General features: G+C 32.9%; 3 protein-coding genes across 5 annotated transcripts; all 3 read right to left on the bottom strand.

The window, feature by feature from the left end:
• Nucleotides 1-567: 567 nt before the first annotated feature.
• Nucleotides 568-4,313, bottom strand: LOC107623162 (serine hydroxymethyltransferase 3, chloroplastic). 2 transcript variants are annotated; one of them, XM_016325326.3, is made up of 12 exons: nucleotides 4,183-4,313; nucleotides 3,287-3,510; nucleotides 2,899-3,094; nucleotides 2,645-2,819; nucleotides 2,442-2,559; nucleotides 2,237-2,349; nucleotides 2,005-2,127; nucleotides 1,722-1,826; nucleotides 1,492-1,578; nucleotides 1,306-1,413; nucleotides 1,072-1,144; nucleotides 568-966 (listed from the first exon to the last, which is right to left on the bottom strand). In XM_016325326.3, the coding sequence occupies exons 2-12, from the start codon at nucleotides 3,501-3,503 to the stop codon at nucleotides 692-694; spliced, it is 1,590 nt and encodes a 529-aa protein (XP_016180812.1). In that variant the 5' UTR covers nucleotides 3,504-3,510; nucleotides 4,183-4,313; the 3' UTR covers nucleotides 568-691. The 2 variants fall into 2 exon arrangements, with proteins under 2 accessions (XP_016180812.1, XP_020968709.1); XM_021113050.2 differs by having other exon boundaries at nucleotides 1,306-1,578.
• A 3,206-nt stretch (nucleotides 4,314-7,519) lies between these two features.
• LOC107623880 (PITH domain protein (DUF1000)) lies at nucleotides 7,520-10,499 on the bottom strand. 2 transcript variants are annotated; one of them, XM_016326275.3, is made up of 9 exons: nucleotides 10,277-10,499; nucleotides 9,822-9,902; nucleotides 9,580-9,629; nucleotides 9,088-9,165; nucleotides 8,507-8,564; nucleotides 8,369-8,418; nucleotides 8,158-8,266; nucleotides 8,015-8,076; nucleotides 7,520-7,888 (listed from the first exon to the last, which is right to left on the bottom strand). In XM_016326275.3, the coding sequence occupies exons 1-9, from the start codon at nucleotides 10,358-10,360 to the stop codon at nucleotides 7,846-7,848; spliced, it is 615 nt and encodes a 204-aa protein (XP_016181761.1). In that variant the 5' UTR covers nucleotides 10,361-10,499; the 3' UTR covers nucleotides 7,520-7,845. The 2 variants fall into 2 exon arrangements, with proteins under 2 accessions (XP_016181761.1, XP_020969075.1); XM_021113416.2 differs by lacking the exon at nucleotides 9,088-9,165 and having other exon boundaries at nucleotides 10,277-10,467.
• A 2,652-nt stretch (nucleotides 10,500-13,151) lies between these two features.
• Nucleotides 13,152-19,653, bottom strand: LOC107619909 (ABC transporter B family member 9-like). Its single transcript, XM_016322143.3, has 12 exons — nucleotides 19,367-19,653; nucleotides 18,352-18,406; nucleotides 18,070-18,245; nucleotides 17,491-17,712; nucleotides 17,167-17,405; nucleotides 16,457-16,982; nucleotides 16,105-16,378; nucleotides 15,333-15,966; nucleotides 14,969-15,197; nucleotides 14,611-14,877; nucleotides 14,264-14,527; nucleotides 13,152-14,075 (listed from the first exon to the last, which is right to left on the bottom strand). Exons 1-12 carry the CDS (start codon nucleotides 19,631-19,633, stop codon nucleotides 13,431-13,433), a joined length of 3,798 nt encoding a protein of 1,265 aa, XP_016177629.1. The 5' UTR covers nucleotides 19,634-19,653; the 3' UTR covers nucleotides 13,152-13,430.
• Between the last annotated feature and the right edge of the window lie 2,193 nt (nucleotides 19,654-21,846).

Below are 21,846 nucleotides of genomic sequence, written 5' to 3'. Positions count from 1 at the left end.
AAGAGAACTATTATTGATAATATTTTAGGAGTAAATAGGTTTAAACAGATAAAAAATGAATTTTTTCGATATTTTTTTGTAAAAATAGCCAAACAGAATCTTAAAATTATTTTTTTTTTAATTATGCGGATATCGTATCTGATCCGATCCGATCCATGTGCAGCCCTATTTTATATTTTGTTTCTTTAAATTTTAATCGTAAATTAACCTTTAAGAATAGTTAAGTTTCTTAATTTTTTTTGAAACACATGCATTCGTCTTAAAAGAGTCTATTAGAAGAATGAATAACTTTTTGAGGTAAAATAATTTACCAATCCTTGATTTAGTTTTTGAAATTTTAATAGTTGACCCATATGATATAAGATACTTGAAAATGGTCACTTGTAGTTTGAGAGATGCAGAGTGAGTTCATAAAAATTACTTTTACTCTTATCAAACTTCATATTTAATCTCAAAATTTTTCATGGTCAAGGATAAGATTAAGTCACCAAACTAAACCCTTGTTAGGAACCAAGGTTTCTATTATAGTGTTAAACCTTAAAGGCCACTTTTTTTTATAGATAAACATTTTGCAAGGTAGGTAGGTATTTTATTTAAAGAAGTAATTTAATAAAATCAGTAACATACAGACGAAGCATGTAATTATTATATAAAAAATTGTTGAACAGCTTCTAAAATAAAGTACACAGGCTTAGACCCCTGGGATTGGATACTTAGTAGTAAGAGCTTCAACTCTACCACGCAACTCTGAAACCTTTTCTCCCAAAGGAAACTCAGCAGATGTTACAAACTTCATAAAATCTTGCAGCTTTGTCCCTGACACCAACTTCTTGGCTTCAAGACTTATCTGGACACCCTCATGAATTAAGTCAGCTATCAATGTGAACTCTTTCTCGCTGAGTCCTCTTGTTGTCATTGCCGGCGATCCAATGCGAATGCCTCCGGGAACTAGGGCGCTCTTATCGCCTTTTATAATTAGCCAAATGTCAGTGAAAATTAATGCAGCATAAACATCACAATTAGCAAAAGTATGTGAAAAAAATGATGCTTGTTAAGTGGTAATAGTCTCACCGGGCACTGAATTCTTGTTAAGGGTTATGGAAGCCATATCAAGAATTTTCTCAACTCGTGCGCCATCGATACCCTGAAGAAATTGATGCCAGTTAATATGATATGATCATGTCATGTCCTTTACATTGAAAAGCATGGTTAGGAATTTTCATTGCAGTTTACTTATGAAAATTTTGACAGACTACATTATATTTCTTCAGACAATAAAAACAAAGGCATGAGTAAGAGTCTTACAGATGGCCTCAGATCAACAAGAACCAGGTGATTATCACTACCACCAGAGACCAGTTTATACCCGTGCTCAATTAACCGGTTTGCAAGAGCTCTACAGTTAGAGACCACCTGCACAATGGTGCATACATGTGCAATCATTAGGAAGCGCCTTGCATCGATTCTAATTAATGATGAAAAGTATTGTACCTGGTTTTGGTAATTTTTAAATTCCTGAGATTGAGCATGCTTCAAGCAAACTGCTAGTCCTCCAATTGTGTGGTTATGAGGACCACCCTGAATAATTGACTTACACTATTAGGATCACAAACTACAAAGGAAAAGAAATTGATGTATCTGACAGCAGAGGTGCAAAGCATACTTGCATCTTATCAATCAGAATGCTCAAGAGAACTAGCAAGATGGCAACTCTAATTTACCTGAAGACCAGGAAAAACAGCATTGTTTATGGCAGACTCCAGATCGACTCCATGCACAGGATCTTTCTTGAAGAATATCATACCACCTCTTGGACCTCTCAAGGACTGGATTAAATATATAATGGATAAAGTCAATTGGAACTGTGTCTTAATACAACACACAAGTTATATATAACAGGGATTACGGATCCAAGTAAGCATAATAGAATAATATACTTTCACAAAACTAATTCTCAAAACCCATAACGTAGAAAGCACGAAGTAGAAAAATCTCAAGGCAAACCTTGTGGGTTGTGGTGGTCACAATATCACAAAACTCGAAGGGACTAGCAAGCACAGATGCAGCAACAAGCCCACTTATGTGAGCCATATCCATCATAAGAAAAGCACCTACTTCATCTGCAATCTTCACAAGTATATAAGCCATCATTAGTTCTTTGCAAACATAATCACATAAGATTTTCAAGGGTATGAATCGTGATATACTCCAGAAAATAATTAAGTAGAAAACATACTTTTCTGAAGCGAGGATAGTCAATGTCTCGAGGATAAGCACTGGCACCGGCAATTATGAGTTTTGGCCGGAAAAGGTTTGCAGTTTTCTCCAGCATATCATAATCAATAAGACCTGATAGAACCCAAAACAGGCTAAAAAATTTAAGTTATCAAACAAATTAGAAAATAAATCTGCAATAATTTAGTGACAAGAAAAAAAGGAACCTGTTGATTCATCAAGTCGATAAGGCATAGATTCAAAATAAATGGATGTTCCTGATACACGTCTCTTGGGTGTCATAAATCCATGTGATAAATGCCCCCCATGAGGCAAGTCCAAACCCTGGTAAATTACCATTGTGCATTAGGACAATTACATAACGTGAACACCGTTCTGGCATAGTTAAATTGAATGGAGAATAGTTTACCATTATTCTATCATGTGGTTTAAGAATTGCAGTATATACTGCAAAATTAGCAGGGGAACCAGACAACGGTTGAACATTTACACCCCATTTCTCTCTATCTACATGAAATGCTGTCAAAGCCCTTTCTTGACATAGGATTTCAAGCTCGTCAATGTACTCATTACCACCATAATACCTTACATGTATAACAAGATTCCAGTCAATGAAATTACTTTAACAGAAAAAGAAGACAGCATTTGGATAGAAGAATTTACCTTTTACCCGGTAGTCCTTCGGAGTACTTGTTAGTGAGACATGAACCAACTGCTTCCATCACTGCTCTAGAAGTAAAATTCTCCGAGGCAATAAGCTCTAAACTTTTAAATTGTCGGTCCTTTTCCTTATCAATAATTGCACGAACCTCATGATCGGCTTCACTCAAGCCATAATCCACAAACTTGCTTCCATCACCTGATACAATACAAAACTGAAAACCTCAAGCCTAATGTTTGGGATGATTTACACTTATTCTACTTGCATCTATCTAAAACTTTCAATAGTATTTATTACTCTAGTCTACAAAGGGATAAAATAAATAAATAGATAAAATACAAGTCACTTGCACATACCAATTTTTCAATCAGATGGTAAAACTATAATTACCTCCAATTTCAGGCACAGAGACGGACAAAGATGATGGAGTTCCAGTAAGTACAGTTCCTTCAACATGAGATGCTTTGCATGGCTTCAAACTATAGAACTTCGTCTGAGCTAAACATCCATTATTGCCGAGCCCTTTATTAGGGAAAGTCATCCCCTTGGTCCAAACAGGCTGTTGTTGCAAAGAACCCATCATTGCAACTCCAGTAGTGGCTTGCATCCTTGTCCTGCGGTTCAATGAGTCAAGAGTTATAACTCTAAAGCTCTAATACATGGTTCATAATTCATTGTACAACAACAATAAGAAAGATTGCTACATAGCATGCTACAGAAATAAGTTAGCTCTTTTGCAGGGGAAAAGATAGTTTTGAACAAAAAAAAGAAATACATTTAAGCTGAGAAATAAATGATGCAGTACAAATCAAACTGATATAATTTCCCCCTATAAATACTGATTTGATTAGACTTTTCGATAGAGGAATCTCAGATTATTCTTAAACAAACACATCATGAACTGCAAAACAGGCTTTTTGTTAGTATTACCAGATTCTATGAACTACTTCATACTTGGGCCACACAGTTCAAAATTGAAAAACCCTTAAAAATCAAAGAATGGGCAAGCTTTCTTTTTGTCGCCGGGACATCATAAAGCTTGAAGCTTTACTCTGACTTTTTCAACAGCAATCATTTGAACAGGCAAATTTCATCACATATCCATTAAGAAAAGCACGAATATACTGGAAAAACAATGAAAACCATGATACACTCATGACTCATACCCAACAAAGGGTACATAACATACCACAGAAATAAAGGAAAAAGGGAATTTTGAAATACCCCATCAAAAGTATAACACGAAACAAACAGAAAATGATGAAAACAAGGTGGGTTGAGCTTACCTGAGAAGCAGAGGAACAGAGAGAAGAGTAAGTGTGCTATGGGGAGTATGAGGGACGAAGGGAAAGACAGACAAAAGTAACGGCGCGAAACGAAGCAGTGTGGTTCGGTCTACTACCAAGAACTCATAATAAATAAATATAAGAATTAAGAAATTATTTTATTCATTTTTCACATAAATGAGGATAAGGATCAATGTAATGTTGCAGTTTTTTTTCATAAATAAATCAAAAATAAATATTATTTCCAAAAACAAAGAACGACAACTTTATTCGATTAGGATCCTTATATTTAGTTCAAATCATAATATTCTTTAAATTCTAAATTACTTAATTTTGAATTAAATAATATTTTTTATTTAAAATTTAAAATATTATAATTTAAATTTGTTAATTTGTATTAATTTTATTTATTAATTTTAGATATAACTAAATTAAATTAAACTATAAAATAAGTTTTTTCCTAACTATAAAAATTTTACCATTAAAAATAATGTATATATATATAATGTAAAAAAAAAATATCATAATCGGATGGAGTCCACTTGATTTGGGTCCAAAATGGAGTTGGATCCATCCCATATTTCCATTAAAAAAACAAAAAAAGTGAATTTTGGGGGCTGATTTTTTTAGATATGATGCCCGGGTGTGAGTTATGCTGAGATATGATTATTACCGGTGATTTACACTGTTATGACGGCGTTGCGTTTTTTAATTTTTGGGGGAAAAAATCGGTGCCACCGATTTCAAGCAGGGAGGAAGAACCGATTTGTGTGAGGGAGAGGTTGATGGGGAATAAATCGGTGCCACCGATTTGTGGTGGAGGAAGACGTTATCGGATGAGTGCAGTAATCGGTCCCACCGATTACTAGAGGCAGAAAATTTTATTTTAATCCGGGGTGCACAAATCGGACCCACCGATTTGGGTGGTGCAGCGGTCGGTCCGTCCGATTTGCCCGTTAGTGCATACAAAAAAGCGGATGGTGAGTTCACAAAAGTCTCATTTCTTCCTCGTCATGTTCATCCTCTTCTCTTCTGTTCTCTGATTCATCTCCATTTTTTTTGTAAAACAAATTTCTGTGAGGTTGTGAATAGTCAACTACGTGTAGTGTTATGGATGATAGAGTTGTATTGAAGATTTATTATTACGGACAGATCTTATTGCAAACATACGAGGGAGTTCAATTTGTGTGTGAAAATCCATTAGATGTTGTTATTCCGTTCACATTGTCATTTGAGGAATTAAAAGGTGTGATTTGTGAGAAGATAGATTCTCAAAGATGTAGGAGAATATCGTGTATTTTGTACAGGTATCCAGGTATGCATGAAATGTTTTCAATGTACATGGAAAATCGCCACCGGATGTCGTGCATCGAGTTATATATTGAGTTTGAACAATCTGAAGTGGACCGTAACATTGAATTGGAAGATTATAATAGTGAAAGCGAAGGTGAATTTGAAAGCGAAGATTATAATACTAATTTTTTTACTATAATTATAACTTTTCATTACTATTATTATTCATATAGAACAGCATACTAATTTATTATTATTATTATTATTATTATTATTATTATTATTATTATTATTATTATTATTATTATTATTCAAACAGCATACATACTAATTAGTTATTACTATTATTAATATTATAAATATTATTATTATTATTATTATTATCATCTAACACCTAACACCTAACATAACATAAAATCTAATTTTAGTTATTATTAATTTATTGTTTAAATTTTACTAAATTAAAATTCAATTGTTACAGATCATAAATAAAATAATAAATTAAATTTTTATTTTTCATCATAATAATTAATTAAACTCAATTACTAATACTGATAATATACTAACTAGCCATATCATTCATACATTCATACATACATACATACAAAGTTTATTTCTATGTTAATTTCTATTTCTAACCACCTAATAATAGAATTATACATACATACATGTTTAATTTCTACTTAATGCCATTCTAATATATTGCTAATAAAATTTAAAATTCTCACTATCATTAATTTTAAATAAAATTATTAAAAAATAAAAACTTACATAATTTGGATCTCCAAGATAATTAACAATATGAAGCTCTGGTTGATTTACTTCCTTAATTTTTCTTCTTCTTGGCACTTTTACTCAAATTTTTTACTGAGCTTTTTGGTGGTCCAACAATGGTGAAATGGTGGGGTTTAGGCGTTGCAGAAAGGGGAAAGGGATAGTTTGTGTGTGGGAGTAAATGAGAAAGTGTTGGGAGGGTGAAAGAGATAGGAAACACGGGTTTTGAGGGGTAAAACGCGCATAGGAGTCACGGGCCACCCACAACCCATCTGCATGCGTGACGCGTGGCAAGGGGTCACCAATCGGTGTCACCGATTTGCGTCCCATCCGCAACCTGAAATCGTTGCCACCGATTTCTGTACCCCCATCGGTGCCACCGATTTCTTCGACAACGCCGTCACATCTCCGTGAAACACCCCAAACCCCCATAACGCTGTGAAACTCCGTCACTTTTTCCATATCAAAATTAAAAAACTCAATTTTGGGTAACAAAGGTGTTAGATCTTTTTTGAAAACAAAATTTATTTTTAATTTATTTATAAAAAAAAACTCAATGTTGGATATACCGTAGGATGAATTTAGAAAATAATCATCATATTACTGCTTCGATTAAGTATAATATTTTCTGTACATAACTTCTTTTTGGTAGATACTGCCAATGACTTTTAAATCACATTTAGAGTTACTATTTGGTCATTGCCAAAAAAAAAAAAAGTTGACATTTGTCCTTTTTTTTTTAATTTATAGAATTATTTCTGTGATTCGTACTCATTGTTAACATAAGATAAAATATATAGAAATAGTTACTTTTGTTAATATAAATTTATTTTAGATGGAAGGCACTCATAAAAATTCTTATTTTTCACTTTGATCTTAATGAGAAAGGCATAATGACTGGAAATAATTATAGTGAAAATAGTAGGACTGCGATTCAAAATAAGCAAGGAATATTCGGAATCTATTTCTCATGCTTGTATATTTTATTATTTTTATTGTGCAAGACAAATGTAAATAAATTATCATTTCAAATTTATCACTGTCGCTATTGTTAAGTTGTTAACTACACCAATCAAAAAGGCACATTGATAATATATTTTAACATTTTCGTTTACAATTTTATCCACACAAATTTTTTTCTTTATTTTTTTCATAGTCAAGATATCTCAGAATTCTTCTTCCCTCGACACTGGTTAGTGTCACACGACTTTCCTAGTTTACTAAGCTAGAACGAATTAGATTCGCTTCTTTCGGAAAAAAACAAAAAACATTGCGTCTCAACCATTAGCAATCTGCATCAATTACATAAAATTGAAATTCATATTCCAACCTTTTTCCTTAGCTTTTTGCCGAAAGGCCATATTCTTCATGATGTGTAGGATTTGTACTATCCTACATTCCATCATCGAGATCAACAAGTCTGTGTCACAGAATCTCATATGAAATGTATATATCAAAGTTATTTCTTCAACTTAGATTGTAATTATCCAACTGTACTCTTTTGTCCCAAGGAAGGAGAAAATATGATGGGGGTAAGCTAGTTGATTTCAGAAGGTTATCCTGTGAGTAAATAACACCATAGCCAATTAGCCGTGCTTATTCGACATGCGAAAAACCGCCACCACTTTCAGCACGCGTCCTACAAAAGAAATTGGAAAGTGAAGGCTCAGGAGCCCAAGCTTTTAAACAAAGCTATACATTGGAACTTGGAAGCATTACAAAAAATGGATTGGTAGTAAAATCATGTTAAGAGTTCAATACTTACTTGTGATCAGAAGGATTTGGCATAACCTCATAAACAATAGTTGCAACCACATCCCTTTTTAACTGTACAATAAGAAAGTAATTATTCAGGGTAATGAATGCACACAATTCAGCTAATAGCCCTGAATTTAGAAGTTAAAGTACCTGAGTGGCTTCGCCTTTAAGGCCAATATAGTGGATTTTGCTTGTATCGGCTCCAAAATTGTCAGGAAAGTGCAGCGTAATATTTCCCACACTTTGAAATTTTGAATATCTAATGAAAAGGATTGATATATTAAAATACCAAGAAAGCAAGGACACGTGCTGACAAGCTAATGTAATGGAAGTACAAAAGTGACAAGTGCAACATGATTACCTTGTCTGGTATTCCAATACTCCTTGCATATTCTCAGCCAAATCCCATTCCTTCACGAAATAAAACAGCAGTTTCATACATGTTGTGGAGTTGGATCAATCAATGAATTCCTTGAAATCCTTTTAAAGAACCTATTACCTGAATGGCTTGCATGCTTTGTGCATCTGAAAAGTCAATTCCATCCCGATTGATAAACCTAATTGAATTCAAAGTTTCAGTCGCTTAATCAAGTACTTTACAAAGAGTAGGTATTACATAGAGATGACAAGTCTATTGAATTAGGTCCAAAACTAGACTGCATTACACCTATGTAAAAGCAAGTAATAAGGAAAATGCCAAAATGCATATAGCCATCTATCTACATTTTCGTCTTTCATTTTACAACCTTTCCTCCACAAGCTAGATGTGAGCTTCAGCACACCTAGTCATTTATAACAGTACAACTAAAGGATCTTACAAGTATTTTCTAACATATTTGAATTGTTTTCTTAACATCCAACAGAGAATATAAGCAAGAAATCATACAAGTAGCAACAGATTACAGCTTTAAGCAGGCAAAAGACTCGTGACAATCAAAGTCGGTTGTTGTAAAACTAAAGTTGTGGTGGCTAATACTTATCTATGAACTTAAAACATTATTTTCAGGAATTACTACCAAATTCCACTTGCAAAGGGAAGGCACCTAAATGGAAAAGCTGCTCCAAAACCAAACAACTTACGCTCTCATTTTAGTAGGACTTGTCCCATCAGCTCCGCCTACTATGGATATGCTTTTAATTTTGACATCTGAAGTAAATCTATTTCACAAAGAATCCAAAAAGAAAAGGTTCCATAAGAACTGATAGGATTGAAAAGAAAAGTAAGTACCATTAATGCATTTAGCAGAAAGTTGAACACGGAAACATGCAGAATTTCATGGCTGGAATGCAATGGAAAACCATTACGATGAAAAGAAGTCTCTCCCCAAAAAATTAAATAAATAATCTTGGCCTTTGGCCTTCTAGCAGTCATAAACTGCCAAACAGTACATTTATCAAAATAATAAAATAGAAATGAAAATCTATATGCAATAAACTTCATGAATCTGCAGTATATATATAATAACAGTAAAATAAAAAATATAGTCAATATAGCATATTAAAACATGAGAACTGTCAGTTCAGCATTCACATAACACAAAAGGCTTCACTGTTCAGACAATAGAAACTTACGGAATGAAAACAAGTAACTCAGGATCACCCTCGTTGCTTTCCAAGTGTTCCTGTTGAAAACAAGACGGCCAAAAGGGATATATCATTATAAGTTAAAAGACCAGAATGCAGAAACAGTGAACCTCGAAACTCTCGTATCTAGCAATAGAAATAAAAGTAACATGACACAATGGAAGCGAGATGTTCATTTCATTCAATGTGAAAATAAAAAAGGAGCTAAAGTGGATTGTTGAATGTATTACCCCAGAAGAATTCAGACGCTCCTCCCAAGCTTTAAAAACTGACTTAACACTTCCTGGTCTTGCCTCATTCAAAGCAGATACCTGAAAAATGATTTTATGTTTTTAACAGAATCATTGGAAGAATCAGAGGAATTTTTTACGACTCCCAATTAATAATTGCTTTAAAAGACACACAAACCATGAGACTATATAAGCACACATAAACACACCTAAGCATGATCAAAATGAACAGCAAAACCCAGCTAGGCATTTTGTCAAGCACTAACTGTGCATTACACTTTCAATGTGATTCACTCAGTTATAGTGCATACATATACTCCAAATCCAAACCATGGGTTCAGTAAACTAAAATCCAATATCATCAACAAACTAGATTACCCCAATTGACTCAATTTGATTAAGAATAGGTTCTTGGGAGAAAAGGGGGGGGGGGTTTGTAGAGAGAAAGGACAAACCTTGGAGAGGTCGATGTGCTTGTATAGCGACCAATCGGTGGAACAATCGTGGTCTTCGCAACTGTGATCATGTAAGCACGCCATCGTTCTTCCTATTCGAGTTCAAATAAAGAAATGAATGCAGCAAATTTTGATTCTTTTCTTTTCGATTTGAGTTTAGTTCAGCTAAATTCGCGTACCCATGCGACACACAGAGCCATATCAACCTAAACGACGCCGTATTGTTTCTTTCTTCTTTTTTCCCTCCTAAGTCCTAACAACAAATGAAAACCAAATCACATGATTTTAATTATTTTTTTTATATTTTTTCTTTTTTATTTTTGGTACAATTCTGAGGTGAAAATTGTCTAATATGATTGAGAAAATAAATTATTTAAAAATAAAATGTTAATAGGATTGAGAAAATAAAATTTTGAATATAAATTTTTAAATTTTTTTAAATTAAATAAAATTAAAAAAATAAATAAATTTAATAAGATTTATAAATAACTAATATATAAATAATATAAATAAATTTTTATATTGATTTTGTTAGGCATAATAATAACGTAGTTCTTTTTTAATAATACTTTTTAATTCAAATTGATTTATTTTATACATTCTACATGTTAAATAACTTAAGATATTTTATTTTTTATAATTTTTTTTAATTATTGTATTCTATTTATAATTTTAAAAATAAAAATATAAAAATAATTTTTTAAATTTAATAAAAAAGCGACTAAACAGATACGGTAGTGCCTGTTAAGTCGTTAATAAAATATAATTGTATTTTATTTTGGTCACAAACACTGCCTCCTGTTTAAGTGACATTAATAATATTTAATTTAGTTAAGATTCTAATTTTATAAATTTTATTTATGGCCTAAGATAGGGTGTACATGACCCAGTCTGGCCCGAAGACCCGGTCCGGCCCCGAACACTTTAGGAGTTAATTTGGTGTGATTTCATCGGGTTTAGGATCGGGTAAGTGTCTTAAAAATAGACCCGGTCATTATTTTGGGTCAGGACCGGGCCATAACTCGAGTCACCCGAACTCGGTCTGGTGGCCCGGTCATCATACACAATTAATATTTTGTGTTATTAGTGATAGATGATGGCTATTCTTATGTGAAATTTAAATATTATAAACCTTAATATTTTGTGTTATTAGTCATTATAAGATTATAAGTTAACGTTTTATGTTTAAAATGCATAAGACTTTAGTAGATGCATAATATTGTATTATTTGTATTGATTTAAATATTTGGTGTTATTAGATAATATTAGTATTGATTATGGTTATGCTTTAATTTTAGAAAATGGTTGGTTCTTATTATATTTTTTTAAGTGAATTTTATTATGTGAATTGTGAAATAATGGTTGGAGATTAGGTGATTTTTACATGTTAATTATTGTATTCTATTTATAATTTTAAAAATAAAAATATAAAATAATTTTTTAAACTTAATAAAAAAAGCGACTAAACAGATACGGTAGTGCATGTTAAGTCGTTAATAAAATATAATTGTATTTTATTTTGGTCATAAATACTGCCTCCTATTTAAGTGACATTAATAATATTTAATTTAGTTAAGATTCTAATTTTATAAATTTTATTCATAGCCTAAGAGAATGAGAAATGTTGTTGAAAATATAATAAATAACAAAAAAGTGTAATAAAATATTTCTTGAAAACTCTCATAATTTCAATAGCATAATCCAAATAGTACATATAGTTTTTACTAATTTAAGACTTTGAAATTATTCCTAATAGGAACCATATCTAAATGTAGTTTACAATAGAAAATAGAAATCAATATGAAAAACTCCCTAGCTCCACCAGTAGTAATCACATCACGAAAAATGGTGAATTTATACTAACATTGTTCCTCTTTAATGATAAAGAAAAGTCTAAATTATAATTGATTAAAACCACGTGCCAAATGCATTTTTGGAAGTTGAAGAACTTTTATATTAGAAGATCACAGATAAATTATATTACTACAAATGTATGTATGTGTTGTTTTACCCCTTATTATATTTAGATTAATAGTAGTGGTTGTGGAGATGGCTTAGAATAAACCTTAAAAAATGGATTCAAAATTCAATACTTATTAGCTAGCATGCATAATAATTAAAGAGGAATACTAGGGGCCAGTAACTTTTGTGAGTTGTAGCCATCAAATAGTCATCAATGATGGTTTTAATGGTGTGAGATTGGTGTGAAATTTCATCCAATGGCTCACTTTTTTTTACTGGTTACATGCTGATCAGAATTTAACAAAGTTGCTGGCCCCTAGACTTTTCCATAATTAAAAGCACACCTAGCTAAGCTAGTTATATATCATTTTTTGGTAATTGACACAATTAGCTGAAAATGAATTAATAAGTATATTAGTTAAATGCGATATTGACTTGTGATCCTTTTAGTTATGCATGAGATTGCATTGCATTATTCTTCCACCAGCTTAAGCATCAATTATGCATGACAAATTATTAAAGCATTTGTATGTATAAATGTAAACTTGTCTTCAACTAATAGTAGGATTTAATTAAGAGTAGGGAGAGTAGTAACTGTAAATGCAATTTGTAAAATTGCAACGAATACAACCTAATTATTGATTAAGCAACAGTATTAATATAGTAACGACAACATTCTCTCAATCATCATTGGTTTTGCATACTCTCTAGTTACTACACCTTCAACACTCACGATCAAGATGAACAATGAAGAAGATCTCATTTCCATCAAGAACAATAAAGAAGATTCCGTCAAGAACAACAAGGAGGATTCCATCAACAACTACGATCTAACTGGTCTAAATTTAATTTTTAATAAATTTTGAGACAGCAACAATGCATTGGAAAAATATTCTCGCTTGAAAATGAATAAAGTGAAAAATATTGTGATTTTACTATATTTCTCAAAATTTGATTAAAAAAATATATCATCAAATTACAAGTTACAAAAAGATAAAAATAACGGTAAACTCCAATCAATCAATCCTGGAAAAATCTACAAGTAGAGGAATTCAAAGATAAACTCTAATGTGTATTCTACTAAAAGAAAATGGTTCTCCAAATATCTTTTTAATTTTTTTTAAAAAGTGTTCCCTGGATTTGGCGTGTTCTACTCTCTATTTATTTTTTTTTTCTCAGAGGGAATATTATCTTAGGATGCACTCATATGTAGAGCTACCAAGGAAGCATAAGTGCCACCCTCAATCTTCATCAAAGAATCATGTCTTCCCTTCTCAGCAATCACTCCATTCTTCACTACAGCAATGATATCAGCACCTTTGATTGTTGAAAGCCTATGAGCTACCACCACAGTAGTTCTGTCCACACTCACTCTATCTAGAGCCTCTTGAACCACACGCTCTGATTCAGCATCAAGTGCACTTGTTGCTTCATCGAGCAATAGTATCTTAGGCTGTTTAAGCATGGCTCTTGCAATGGCAATACGCTGCTTCTGTCCACCAGAGAGTTGTGTCCCTCTTTCACCAACAGTAGTGTCATATCCTTTCGGAAGAGAGCTTATAAAATTGTGTGCATTGGCTGCTTCTGCTGCTGCAATGATCTCTTCCTCAGTGGCACATCCTTCTTTGCCATATGCTATGTTGTCACGGATGCTTTCATTGAAGAGAATTGGCTCTTGACCAACCAAACCCATTTGTTGCCTCAACCAGCTTATTCTGAACTTAGTGATGTCCACTTCATCAAGGAGTATCTGTCCGGAATCAGGGTTGTAGAATCTTTCTAAGAGGCTGATCACTGTTGATTTTCCACTTCCACTTTCTCCAACCAATGCAACAGTCTACAAAAAAAGACATATAGTAAGATCTGTTGCTTTTTGGGGCTAACATAATTGATAATTCCCATCATCTATGAACACAAAGTACGATCATTACTATATTAAAATAACAATTTTCAAGAGGCCTTTTATAAATGTAGTACAGCCAAAAGGGCTAGTTAGTAGAATAGTAAAGTAATGATGATGATTACCTTCCCAGCAGGGATGCTTAGACATAAATCTTTGAAAATTTGGATGTCAGGCCTTGTTGGGTAACTAAAGCTGACATTTTGAAGTTCAATGGCACCAACAACATTGTCTAGTGTCATTCCCTCATTGCTGCTGGAGTCAATCATTGGTTTGCTATCAAGGATTTCAAATATTGAAGCTGCGGAATCCTTGGCCTTATTTGTGTCTGGTGCCAAGGCACTAGTCTGGGAAACGCCGATTGCTGTCATTGTGAGGCAAAAGAAAACCTGCACATGGAATCTTAAAATAAGAACCACATCAAAAGAAGAAAGTGAATCATTCAAAAGGTGTTTTGAGTGATGGTAGGTACCCTGAAAACCTCTGAAAATGTTGCTTCCCCATGCTGCACAAGAACAGATCCTATGTAGAAACAAAAGGCATTTGTGCAGTATAGAGCAACAAATGAGAAACCAAATCCTGCTCCGCTAACAAGCCCCAACCTTACACCTTGTTTTTCTGGTCCTATACACTTCTTCCTATACATATCCATCACCTTTGGTTCTGCACAAAACGATGCAACGGTTCTAATGCTACCAACAGCATCATTTGCCACTTGACTTGCCTCTTCATACATCAACTGTACCACGCAATAACAGAATCTTATCATGTTGTGTACGAAACATGGTGACATTAGTGGAAAATTAACAAAATCTGGAAAGTAGGCTAACCTTGGCATCAGCACTGAACCCTCTTAGAAATTTCATCTGAAGGAATCCTTGGATGAGAACACATGGTGACACAGCCAGGACTACAAAAGCTAGAATCCAATTAGCAGTGAAAGCTATAACTAGGCCTGCTATGATTGTGGATATGTTTTGCACAATGAGGGCCAATGTGTCACCGACAAGACTCCTCACTGTTGAAGCATCAGTAGATAGCCTTGCGCCGATTGCACCACTGAAAGTTGATTCATTTCTTTTTGTTAAATGATTAAATCAATAAAAATGAATTAAATTAACACATGATGATTAATATTTCCATGTTTTCATATTTCCTTCTTGTAAGTGAAATATTGGTATGCTGCTGCCATACCTTGCGTTTTCAGGATGATCAAACCAACTGATTTCTTGGTGCACAACCTTCTGGAATGTCAACGAGCGAATCCTTTCAATGAGTTTTCCACCAGCAATCCCAAAGAAGTAATTCTGCACTGGTATAGCCATGAGAGTGAGCAAACCCAAACCAACATACAAAAGTGACCAGAACCTAGAATCCTTCCTTAGCTGATGTGGAGGCTCAAAGAACATTTTGATGGCTGATGAAAGCAATAGGCCAAATATGGGGAATATAACTCCATGCACTGCTGCAGCGATGCCTCCAAGCAGTAACACAGGAAGTTCAGGCTTGTTCAAATAGGCCAAACGTTTCATTGAAACGCTTTTGCGCTTCTTATCACTTCGTTCACCAGTTTCAACGTCGCCATCACCTATTTCTTGTACTGAACTTTGTGAAGTTAAAGGGGCAACAATGTTATTTGAATGAGAACGCCTGCTCCCTGATGAACCTCGGCTTAATGATCTCAAATTCGATGGTTTGTGGAAGGAAGCTCTATCTAAATCTGCTTCAAAAATTCTGCTATCTTCATCCTCATTTTTTTGTCCTTCTTGTAAGCGAATAAGCTGAGAATAAGGACCCTCAGGGTCCTTGATTAACTCATCATGAGACCCTACAAAAAAGGAAACATGCAAAAAATGATAAACATAGCTTGAACATGCTGCAAGAATGAAAATTTAACATGATAATGATACAACATAACACGTTTCAAACTAGTTTTGTCTTAGGAAAAAGAAACCATGTGTATTACCTTGTTCTACGATTTTCCCCTGTTGAACCACTGCAATAGTGTCAGCATTCCTAATAGTTGTTAAACGATGTGCAACAACTACGGTAGTCCTATTTGACATGGCTTTCTCTAAGGCTTCTTGAACAACACGTTCAGATTCAGCATCCAATGCACTTGTGGCTTCATCCAAAAGCAGAATTTTAGGATTCTTCAAAATTGCCCTTGCTATGGCAATTCTTTGCTTTTGGCCACCAGAAAGTTGCGTGCCATGCTCCCCTGCCATTGTGTCAATTCCCTGAAAACATAACAATAAACTTTCATTTACCATGACCAAACATAAAAAAAAGGCAATGAAATTTGAATACTGACATACCTGCGGCAACTTGTCAATGAATTTTTTGGCATTGGCAAGTGTTATTGCTGTCATTATTTCCTCGTCAGTTGCACCTTCTTTTCCATAAGCAATGTTGTCTTTGATACTAGCTGTAAAAAGAGTAGGTTCTTGACTAACCAAACCAATTTGTTCTCTTATCCATCTAAGTTGGAAATCCTTTAAGTTGACCCCATCTATGAGTACTTCTCCAGCATCAGGATCATAGAATCTTTCCAATAAGCTTATCACAGTTGATTTGCCACTGCCACTTTGACCAACCAAAGCAGCAGTTGTGCCATTTGGAACACATAATGAGAATCCAGCAAAGATCTGCACATCTGGCCTAGCAGGATATCTGAAGTAAACATCTTTGAGTTCAATATCTCCCTTAATGTCTTCCAAGACAACACCGTTTGTGTCATATGCATCAATTTTTGGTTTCCTTTCTATTGTCTCAAACATCTTAAATGCTGCTGCTCTGCCTGCTGCAAATGCATTTACGCAAGGAGATGTCTGACCAAGTGACCTGTAAATGTAATAGAAGTTAATCTACCCGCACACATGAGACACATTAATTTGCTAAATTATCTTTTTTTTTTCAATCTAACAATTATTGTTAGACAGAGGAATCGGAGTAACAAATAAAATTAATGCCCAAACAATCTTATGCCAGTGCTAGTAATTTAATTCAATTGCAGTTATCAACTTACATTCCACCGGTCATAAGAGCAATGATTACATTGATTACTGTTCCACCATTGTATCCCCTCTCGATGATGAGCTTGGAACCATACCACATGGCAAGCCCATAGGTGCTGAAGATAATGAACAGAAGTGCTCCAAGTCCTATACCTGATGCCATTCCTTGTTGAACCATTGTAGTATATGCGACTTTTAACTTAATATTGTACTTTTCTATTGCTTTCTTCTCCCCAGTAAAAGATGCAACCTGCTCAGATATAAGTCAATTAAAATCTAAAACAAACTAATTTAATGTTCCTATATAGGGTGTTCCATGTTTTTCAGTGTCTTACAGTTCTAATGGCTCCAACTGTTTGTTCAACAACATTCCCTGCTTCTGCATACGCAATCTGTCCTCGGCTAGCCATTTTAGCCATCATCATGGCCATAGTTCCACCAGCAACCACCACACATGGTATACATGCAAGAAGAACTACAGCGAGCCTCCATCCTTTTATGAAGGCAATCACAAAGCCACCAACAAAGGTTGAACCAAGTTGAATAAACTTCCCAACCTGTCATCATCAAGTTCAATTTCTAAGATCATGATAGCCTATAAAGAACAAATAATGATACGAGATGCAGATACGATACAAATACCGAAGCTGTGATATAACAAATATAGAGATGATAAGATATGATACACCATTAGTAAAATAAATGACATAAAATACAAATTCTTGAGTGAAAGAAAGAATAATACCCTCATTATTAAAGATAAATATCAGTTAAGGTATAAACACAATAAAATATACTTATTTGGCTGATTAATTGTTAAAGCTTTTTTACTTATTTAGATACAACCAACGTATCTTAGAGTATTTATGAAGGTACAACAAAGAAGGGAATCATGTTGGTGTGTTCATTATTACCTTTTCTCCCATGGCATCTTGAATGAGAATAGTGTCGCCAGACATTCTACCAATGACCTCTCCGGTTGTTGTTTCAGTGTCAAAGAAGGCAATGTCTTGCTTCAATATAGTTTTCAAGTACAAACCACGGATCCTAGCTGCTTGTCTTTCTCCTGTCACCATCCAACAAGATACCTCTGCAACATTTTTGTTCTCTCACAAAGTTAATCTCATATATCAGAATGCTTACATAATCATATTCAAATTAAAGAAGCATGGAAGAGAAGATTATTGTTATCTTACGAAGAAACGATGTAATTCCAGACCAAATAGCCAGGTAAACAAACAGTATTGCAACCTGCAACAACACATTCAATGATATTATATAAATAAATGCAATGCATGGTACGTTATTAATACACCAATCAAATTTGATGCACCATGAAAATGCTTATACGATATTCTCCTCCATTCTAAACCCTTTAGATTTTCTTCTTACTCTACAAAACTTAATTCATCAGTACACATAAGGCTTCTCTTTATGTTTTCATATTAAATTAAGAACAGGTGATATGTTTGCTGATTTTGTTTCTATTAACTACGCGCAAGAATCAAAACTAACGCAAGGAACACAGGAACCCTATCGCACCAAAACTTGAAGTAATGCAAAAGACCAACAAAAAAATCGTTTGTGAATGATGAAACTTCAAAGTTGAAACCCCACTCTTCCTTTTTTTTTGTCTTTTCCTTTCTCTTTTCCTTTTCCAAATTCCAAACATCCCATCTCATTATAGTTTTCTCACAAGCCAAACGCTCTTAGTTAACGACCACACACACTCCCGATTCCCGAGAGAATTCATTACACCTCTTCATTACTCGCAGCAATGGCAGCAACCTCCACGGAATCCACCGCCGGTGCTCTGCCGGAGCTAACCAACCGAACTACATTTCTAGGTCTGAAGCTGTACGTGTTAGTGCTGGTTTTCTTGGCGATCGTGGTGGCATTGTTGATCGTGATTTATGTATGCTTCGGCGTAGCAGCAGAAGCTCGAAGAAGGGGAAATTGCGAGTGAAGCACAGCTCAGGCGCGATTCCACTGGTTTCAAAGGAGATTGTGGAGGTTAATGCATTGAATCTCGCGGATCATCTCAAAATGGAAGAAGAGAAGAAGAAGAAGAAGAAGACACGGTCGTTGATGTTGATTCTAATCGGAAGCAAAAACAGAAGCAGCAGAAGAAAGAGAACAAAAAAAAAATGAAGATACCTAATAACGAGCTGAGGAAGGAGCGAAGCATATATGAAGAGAGAAAAAGCGTACCTTTGAAACTTCCTTGACGATATGAGATGGATCACCGGAACCGAAAGTGTTGATAAGCTTGCCGAAGATAAGAGTCATTAGAGGCTGAGACATGCCATTGCCGATTGCAGAGAGTGTTCCAACAATCATCAATATAACGTCGAGGCGATCCGCGAAAGAGAAAAGCTTGTAGAATGGAACCTTCTGGTTCGCTTTGTTCTTCTTCCGTCTTCGTCCTCCATCGCCGTTCGGTGTTGCAGAAGAAGACGATGCTTCTTCAGTTTTCATGGTTGCTATGCCAAATAAGAAACAACAAATTATGGGAGAATAATATGAGGGACGTAACGTAGTAACAAAAAATATATATTAGTCACTTAGAGAAAAAGATAATTAATGATGATAGTGATGCGTACTAGTTAATTAGGGTTTAACCTTTAAATTTTAAATATTCGAAAGATTTTAATGATGATAGTGATTTTTTTAAAAAAATTTTAAAAATATAAATTATACTTCTTTCTTTTTTTTTTATCAAAAGATAGGAGACTTGAACTCACAACCTCTTAATTGAGTATGGGAGACTATGCTATTTGAGCTATAAATTATACTTCTTAAAAATATATTTTTTGAATTTTTAATATTTTTATTTTTATAATTAAAATTTTATTAAACACACTAAAAATTAAAAAAAAATTTATTTTTTTCCTAACTTTAATACTCCCAAACATGATGAATTGATGATCGTAATTAAAGGAGTCAAATGGATGGGAATGTTGCAAGGCACATAATCCTTGCTTTTGTTTAACGCTGTTTTATAGAGAGTAGTGTGGGGAACAAACAAGTTTGAGATTATTTGAAAAATAGAAATTAAATATATTAAAATTAAAATTTGAATAATCATTATATCATTATTTTCCTAGCTTATCGGTACATGCCGTATCTTCAAGAGTCGGATTTTGTTAGTGCATGCTGTCATATACATTTTTGATTTCTTTACTTTGTGATTAAGCTTCTAGAACTTATTATCTTTTTTTGTCGGGTTCTAGAATGTTACTTTATGGCAAGTGTTAACAAATGATTAAGATGGATTCGAAAAATAAAATAGATATATTTTTATTATGATTTGAAATTTGAAATTATTTTTAACTTAATTTTAATTTTATTTAAATTATTGTTATTTACATGTTATCAAATTAAATTTATTTTTTAATTTTATTCAATTCAAATGGTTGTAAATTAATTTGATCGGTTTAGATTTTATATTTTTGTTCAAATATATATATATATATATATATATATATATATATATATATATATATATATTTTAAGTTAAGAATGAAATTTGAATTTGAAACTTTTAAATAAAAATAGATAGACTATGTCATTTAAATTATAGTTCGTTAATGGATTATTTTTGCTTGTTCTCATGCAATATAGAGTTATTTTTTAATCTAATCTATCTATTTATAAAAGCTGGTACCAACTTTCTTTATAATGAGTTTAAGCCATCTTTTCTTTGCTAATGATGCCATACCAGCAATTTTAATAATTTGGCAAAAGATAAAAATCAACCAATCACCATTTAATAAAATCTTTTAAAAAAATTAAAACAAAAAATTCTTATATATTATTATTCAATTAAAACATCAAATGCTAATTAAATGCAATAAATATATATTAAAAATGTCATAAAAATAATAATTATAAAAAAATTTAGTTACAAATATTTAAATTCTACAACATATTCAAATTCTACAATTTATACATATTAAGACTTCTACTATTCTTTATTTCTTAATCCCTAGTACCAATTGTCAAAAATTTCGTAAATTTAAGATATTTTTATATATTTTTCATTCTCATTCATTCATTTTTTTTAATTATTTACAAATTAAAAAAATGCATGAAAAAACAAAGTGTAGTAATTAATGCAAATCGAAAAATAAAAAAAACAAAGATTCAATTTTATATAACTCTAATATAAATAACTTATGTATTTTTTCAAAATAAATAAATTCAAAATCTTAAAATAATATGTTTTTTAAAATATTTTTAATATAACATTTATTAAAATACACTATATAATATAAATAATATATTTCTTTATGCATTGCACGGGTCTCACTCTAATTTATATACACCAGAGTACCTCAGGAGTACTTAAGGAATCTAACCATTTATATACACCAGATAGCTCAGGAGTATCCAAGTCCAAGCAAGCACCTTTTTATCACATTTCTCATTTTCCCATTATTAGACACAGTAAAAAAATGTTTTGTTCTTAGTTTTTTGATAATGTATTTGTTATATATATTTGGTTGTTTGTTTGTTCTATATTATTTTTTAAAAAAAAAACTCTTGGTTTCTTACTTCTATTGGTCAGCATATATAGTAACATCGATTACCCTAGTATTGGAGACAAAGTGTAGCATGAAAAAGAGATTGTCTCCAAATACAAAGTGTAACAATTAATGCAAATCGAAAAATAAAAAAAAATAAATATT

This window comes from Arachis ipaensis, chromosome B10 (assembly GCF_059453495.1).
Source record: "Arachis ipaensis isolate K30076 ecotype BB chromosome B10, ASM5945349v1, whole genome shotgun sequence".
Taxonomy (NCBI): domain Eukaryota; kingdom Viridiplantae; phylum Streptophyta; class Magnoliopsida; order Fabales; family Fabaceae; genus Arachis; species Arachis ipaensis.
This window is presented reverse-complemented; position numbering and strand designations above follow the sequence as displayed.

What these genes read in the sequence shown, in the direction of transcription:
- LOC107623880 (XM_016326275.3), bottom strand. Translation starts at nt 10,360, where the DNA reads ATGGCGTGCTTACATGATCACAGTTGCGAAGACCACGATTGTTCCACC. An exon ending in AGTCCTACTAAAATGAGAGC is followed by an intron (nt 8,565 to 9,087) that starts GTAAGTTGTTTG and finishes GAATTCAATTAG; the next exon opens with GTTTATCAATCGGGATGGAA. An exon ending in AAAGCATGCAAGCCATTCAG is followed by an intron (nt 8,419 to 8,506) that starts GTAATAGGTTCT and finishes TATTTCGTGAAG; the next exon opens with GAATGGGATTTGGCTGAGAA.
- LOC107623162 (XM_021113050.2), bottom strand. Translation starts at nt 3,503, where the DNA reads ATGCAAGCCACTACTGGAGTTGCAATGATGGGTTCTTTGCAACAACAG. An exon ending in CTGTTTTTCCTGGTCTTCAG is followed by an intron (nt 1,579 to 1,721) that starts GTAAATTAGAGT and finishes TCAATTATTCAG; the next exon opens with GGTGGTCCTCATAACCACAC. An exon ending in TTGTTGATCTGAGGCCATCT is followed by an intron (nt 1,145 to 1,305) that starts GTAAGACTCTTA and finishes CAATTTCTTCAG; the next exon opens with GGTATCGATGGCGCACGAGT.
- LOC107619909 (XM_016322143.3), bottom strand. Translation starts at nt 19,633, where the DNA reads ATGAAAACTGAAGAAGCATCGTCTTCTTCTGCAACACCGAACGGCGAT. An exon ending in GCTCTTATGACCGGTGGAAT is followed by an intron (nt 16,983 to 17,166) that starts GTAAGTTGATAA and finishes TTACATTTACAG; the next exon opens with GTCACTTGGTCAGACATCTC. An exon ending in TCATTGACAAGTTGCCGCAG is followed by an intron (nt 16,379 to 16,456) that starts GTATGTCAGTAT and finishes TTATGTTTTCAG; the next exon opens with GGAATTGACACAATGGCAGG.